This window comes from Phoca vitulina, unplaced genomic scaffold, assembly GCF_004348235.1.
Source record: "Phoca vitulina isolate PV1807 unplaced genomic scaffold, GSC_HSeal_1.0 scaffold2, whole genome shotgun sequence".
In the NCBI taxonomy this organism is placed as follows: domain Eukaryota; kingdom Metazoa; phylum Chordata; class Mammalia; order Carnivora; family Phocidae; genus Phoca; species Phoca vitulina.
Window position 1 is genome coordinate 18,186,614 of NW_022589705.1, and position 6,000 is coordinate 18,192,613.

The 6,000-nt window shown below is 48.6% G+C and overlaps 1 protein-coding gene across 1 annotated transcript in view; it reads right to left on the reverse strand.

The window, feature by feature from the left end:
• Positions 1–5,792, reverse strand: part of CDC14A (cell division cycle 14A) — a 148,717-nt gene extending 142,925 nt beyond the window's left edge. Inside the window, exons 1-2 of the mRNA XM_032422664.1 lie at positions 5,277–5,792; positions 4,393–4,483 (exon numbers count right to left, since the gene is read on the reverse strand). Of these exons, the coding sequence (XP_032278555.1) occupies positions 4,393–4,483; positions 5,277–5,325 (140 nt within the window). The 5' untranslated portion in view covers positions 5,326–5,792. The remainder of the gene's footprint in view (positions 1–4,392; positions 4,484–5,276) is intronic.
• Positions 5,793–6,000: the final 208 nt, after the last annotated feature.

Below are 6,000 nucleotides of genomic sequence, written 5' to 3' on the forward strand. Positions count from 1 at the left end.
CATCATCATAGTCAGGAGGGGCACACAAAGGTTATAACAATTAACATATTTCATCTTGCTAACTTTTGAGCCAAAAATATTTGAGCCAAGTTATAAAAAGTAAGCCTCTATTTGGATTACAGGGCCCAATTCCAAAACCAAAGAATTAGCCTTTCTGGAGAGTTGCATGTTATTTGTAGCTTAATCAAATACAGATAAATCTTTGAAAGGCTCCCTTTTTATGGGGCTATTTCTGTCCCACGGGTGTGCTAGCCTATACTCTGATTTTAATTCTGATCTGTGAAATTATAACCCGAGGATAAATGTATGGCTTTCTTATCAACCACATTTTATTTTACTAAAACTCCTCAGGCCTTTATATTAATGTGATAAATTCTGTTTTAAAATCAAACAGAAAATTCAGACTTTCATTTCTAATAAATAGCCTCACCTCATGGGGCCACTTTGTTAAATTTCCTCCACCGGCTTCTCAGAAGGTTGCCATTTCAGTCATGGAGCGCTATCATCCGCTTAGAACTAACAACATCTGTGCAAAACACAGCTGCGTCCAGAGTACCCACAGTCTAATAGTTAAAGAGTCTATTTCCTGATTCAAAAATAATAGTTGCATTTCCAAGGTGATAATTTAGCCAGAGAGGCAGCATTTCATTTATACATTCAGTGAGTAGTACACAGTTACAGGGCCGTACAAGACCTATGTGATAATGTGTGTAAACACACTCCTTTCCTTGGAGAGGTGTACAGTATGATTTGACAGTCAACATTTTTCTCCCCACAAGGCATCCTCCACAGATAGAACACAGGTTACTATACATGTTTCCAGGGGCTTTGCAGAATCTCTCATCCTACACTTCCTAAAGAAGTAGCGCTGACAAGATGAATTCCCGGACCTCTGTCCTTCCTCCCTTTCTTCTCGCTCTCTGCCGTTTGTCCACCTCCTTCTCTGTTTATTTCCTCCTCCTTCCCTTGCTCCTCTCTTCCTAACCCTGCCTGTGAAATACACACTTTGATATCTTCTCTTTCTTCCCCCAAATCACATCATTCTCGCAGCTTTATCAACCCTTCGGGGAAAACTCCCCAAATTTAAGAACTTCAAGTCTATGTGATGTCCCTTAAAATCCTTAAATTCAACCTGATCAAAATGGAATGCCTGATGTCCCCACTAATGCCAATTCCTCCACCCTACTTCTTGCTCAGCGAATGGCCCCAGCAGGCTCACTGGAACCCAGGCTGTGTTAAGGACTTCTTTCCCTCCTCTTTTTCCTCAGCAGCCCCCAACCCACCCACCTGATCTGCTGCCAGTCACATGGATTCAGATCTCTTCTGTCCACCACCATTGCCACCAATCCTAATCTAGGCACTTATCTTCCCCTTGAGCGCTCCAGAATTTTTCTAAATGGGCTTCTACTTCCACCCTAACCCATCTTAAATGATTCTATCGTATTAACTTTTTGAGAGGAGATCTACATACTCCAGAACCAGAGGGCCCAGTTTCAAACTCCAGCTCTGCTACATCTTCATTCTGGGACCTTGAGCAAGTTGCCTAACCTCTCTGTACCCTAACTCTCATCATCTCTGTACACTAAGGATGATAATAGTACCAGCCTCGTGGAATTGTTGTGAAAATAAAATGAATTCATGATTAATAGTTGTGGGGCACCTAGAACAGCACCTAGCATGCATTTAAACACTCAATAAATGTTTGCCATTATTTGCCATTAGCCCAGATCCAGTCATACCATGGACTGCCCCAAAACCCACAGGAGTCCATTGACGTCTGATGAAAAGGTGGATCCCCACCTTGGCATTCAGTCCGCACCCCACTGACCTTTCAACTTCATATTGCACATCCCCTTGGGACCTGAATACATACCAGGCAAATTGGGGGACTTACTAGTCCCTGAACCCACTCCAGAACCTCCTTCCTCATCCTTGTGTTCTTGCTTCTGGGATCTCTCCTCTCACATCTCTGCCTGATAAAACTCTGTCCATCCTTCAAACCAATTGTAACTCCATGAAGCCCTTTTCTAAACACTTCAACCAAATGTGCTCCCACCTGCCTAGGAACTCCTCTTAGCACAGGGGCTATGCTAACCTGAAGACAGTTCTCTTTCTGTACCTCTCATTGCACTGCTGTTATTCTCCCTTCAGGCTTGTGGCTCCTCAAAGGTCATATGTGCATTCATCGTCACCGTATTCTCTCCAGTATTTAGCCATGAGTAATATGTTGGGGTTACAAAAAAGATGGAATCATGGCTAATTAGAAGCACAGCCATTGCTGTGACACGGTAGCTGGGCAAGTCCAAACCAAGAGAAGGGTATGCTCTGCCCAGATTGGGGTCCTCTTCACAGTTTCAGACGACGTCAAAACTCACAACAGAAATGGGATGGTCTCTCCAGCGAGTCTTTCTTTACAAGACACCAGAAATACAGTAGAGTAAATATAAGAGGAATGGGATTTGTCGCCCTATCCTAAAATAGCAGCATTAAAATACTCAAAAACTGTTCCTCACCTATCAGTGCTACAATCAAAAAACCATCGAGCAACTGCGTTGAGTGGCTAAATGTAATTTCCTGCTAGATCTACCATTGAGCCATCTCTGAAGAAGCAACTCAGACCTCAATGACGGAAGCTTGTTCCGTGATATATTAACAGCCTCTGGCATGTCAGTCACTGCAGAATGGAACATAATGACACATCCACAGTCCCTACCCTCAGACGCACAAGAGGTCCCGGAACCCTAACCTCACAAAAAGAAAGCCACAACAATGCACACTGCCAACAATAGAGTGCTCAGTCACTAAACACAGCTAGCAGTGACATCATCCAGGTATCCGGGTCAGGGAGCAGGCAGCGCAGTCCTCCACTGGGTCTAGCGGCAGGGCTGTAATCTGACACCAGGGATTTAGACCTCATTGCAGCCGCAAAGGACTCTTTCATTCCCACTTTGACTTCAGCCATTCAAGAAGCATCCTGCCTCCAGTACCACTAAGAGCAACATCCTGAAGACATCAGTCTCAAGAATCCCTATGATGAAGTGACAGTTAAAGACGGTTTGCCCTCAAATGAAAGATGACGCTCTTAAAAGTTGAGAATGCTCTCACTCTTCAAATGCCTTGGTGGTACCCACACATCCTTAGGCAGATCGGCCAAAATCCTTTTTAACCAAAATCCCTTTTAAGGGGACTTGTCCTAGGAAGCTTACTAGAGTCACTATGGTTCATTTAACTATGTTCATTCAATTGCCTGTTTGGTTAAACAACAAGAAATTCAAATTAAATGTTTAAGTTAAAATATACTGGACTACTCTGAAACACCAGCACTTTTATTTTTTTTTAAGATTTTATGTATTTATTTGACAGAGAGAGAGATAGTGAGAGCAGGAACACAAGCAGGGGTAGTGGGAGAGGGAGAAGCAGGCTTCCCGCTGAGCAGGGAGCCCGATGCGGGGCTCGATCCCAAGACCCTGGGATCATGACCTGAGCCAAAGGCAGATGCTTAACGACTGAGCCACCCAGGCGCCCCAACACCAGCTCTTTTAATGAGAACATAATCAAGTCAATTCAGCCTTCCTATTCCTTATTATCTGTTGCTTTTATTGAGTAGAGATTTATCTCCCTTTAATTAAATTTTTATTGCCCTTAAAGTATTAAGATATCCTTTTCCTGTAAATTAATTGCCTTTCACAGATAACAGTTTCCTATTCTTATTTTACACTCTCAAATCCTAATCCCACAGAAGCAAAGTAACCAAAGAAAGTAAATCAGCACTTCTATACCACTTCCTCAAAGACAAAGAAAGTAATACTCAGAAGCTTGGGGCACCCAAAGAAAATAATCCGATAATTTCTCACACAGGTAAAACCTTACTCATAGATATGACTTGGGTACAGCTACCTTCAGCTAAACATGTCCCACTTTCCAAAAACGAGCTGCAGAAACAGAAACATCCTGCGAGACAACAGAAGCCTTGTGAACTGGAAAGCTGAAGCACCTGTAATGCACACACTTCCCTGTACTCTGTGGGTGCTCCATAAATACTCCGGGGCTGATTCACAGGCCAATTACAGCGCCAGCAAGGACAGAGTCTCCCTGGTCCTACTCTGGGGAGTGTTAGGTATCTGCGGTTGCAATTTGTGGTGGTGGCAGGAAGAGCTCACGGAGACAAAGGTCTAAAATGACTGGGCTGTCGACAGGTTCACATTATGTTAACTTCGCCTGCACCTCTCCCCAAGCATCTGAGTCTTCAAAAAATGGTGGTGTTAACTTGCACCACGGGGGGGGGGGGGGGGCGGGGAGGGAAAAAAAACGCCAAAAAGGTGCATAGGGTTCCTTCACCAAAAAGGCCAACAGGCAAAAAAGTTAAGAGAAAAAAAAAAAAAAGAAACTTACTTTTCATAGACCAGCTCCTCATCGATGGAGAAATAGTGGGTATTTACTGTGCTTTTTGGTCTATTCCTTAAAGTAGCAAAATATAACCGATCTGAAAGACAAGTTTAAAAGACGGGAGAAAACATATGAGAAGGAGGAAAGCTGAACGTGGGGAGTGGTGATAATACACGAAAGATCAAAATAATAACTGCTACCCATTATTTAAAGACCCCATTAACACGTGGAATTCTTGCAGAAACCTGATCTCTCCCAGAAACCCAGAGATCCAAGAGCACAACAGAGAGGCGAGAAGGGGACCCGACTGAGACACTCAGCTGGGGAGCAGAGTTCCCATAATCTTCCCTGCTTCAGGCCAGCGGGAGCAGACAGAAGCTAGGGGTACCCGTAGAACTGGAGATGCAAGTTTGGCTCACAAATCTCCAGACCTCAGCAGCTGCGGAAGGGGAAGAGAGGCGAGCCTGCAGCTCCGAAGACTTCAAGAAGAGGAAGGGAGGAAGAGACAGGGAGGTGTGCCTGGGGGGATGTCCCGAAAACCGAGGCGAGCAAGAGCGGGATAAAGGAGACCGAAAAAATCAACCGGAGCAGGACCCCCACCAGCTGCTGCGTGCAGAAGCCGGACCGAGCCCGGCGCTGTCCCATTACCGGGCGGGGAGGCCATCCGAGGGAGCTGCAGAGGGAACCAGGGACTCAAGAAAGACAGAGAAGCCGGAAGCAGGGGGTCCTCGGGGAGAGGATAGTACGGAGAGGGGACGAGAGCGCGCGCAGCGGCTGCAGGACACCGGAGGCCCCTGGAGAAGCCGGAGGCAGCGGCTGGGACGTAGGGGTTAGAAGTGAAGAGTTGGGGGCGAGGGAGGGTTGGAGGATGCGGGGCGGCTGCTCCTCACCTTTCATGAACTCGCAAGCCCCGATTAGTTCCCCTGACTCCGCTGCCATCTTAAGCGAGATACGCACGGGGGAGGGCTGGGTCGTGGCCAGCTGAGGTCACCCGCCCCCGGGGGCTTCCCCACCGCCCAGGAGCCGGGAAGCTTGCAGTCCCGAACACCGAACCCGCCCGAGAGAGGCAGCAGGCGCCGAAGGCGGAGGCGGCTGGGGGGTCAGCGCGCGGGGCGCCCCGGGGACATTCCGTGGGGAACCCAAGCCCGCTCCGCGCGGGGCGCACACGCCCCAGGCTGTGGCCGCTCCGATTCGGACCCGGCTGCTGCCGCTGCTCCGCCGCCGCCGCGCCAGGGAAACGCAGACCAGCTCTCACGGCCGGGCAAAGTCTTCCCCCCGCTCCCAAAGTGATCATGGAGGAGGAGACGTCTGGACCCGATCCCGCCCGTGGCTACTCGTGCGGCAGCGGGCAGAACTCCGGTGCCCGCGGGCTGGCAGCAGCTGCTCCGGCTCCTCCTTCGCCACCTCCTTTCAGCAGCAACTCTTCCTCCTCCTCCCCCCTAGGTCCGCCCTCAGACCTTCCTCCCCGCCCTCCCTCAGCCCCCTCCACTTTCACGGCTCCGCGGCCATCCCTTAAAGGGACAGCCCCGCTCCTTTCTCGGTGCCGGCCCCGCGCCCCAGTTACCAGGCGCCCCGCGGGTCTCTAGGAGCCAGTTGCTAAGGCTTTGTTGCCGT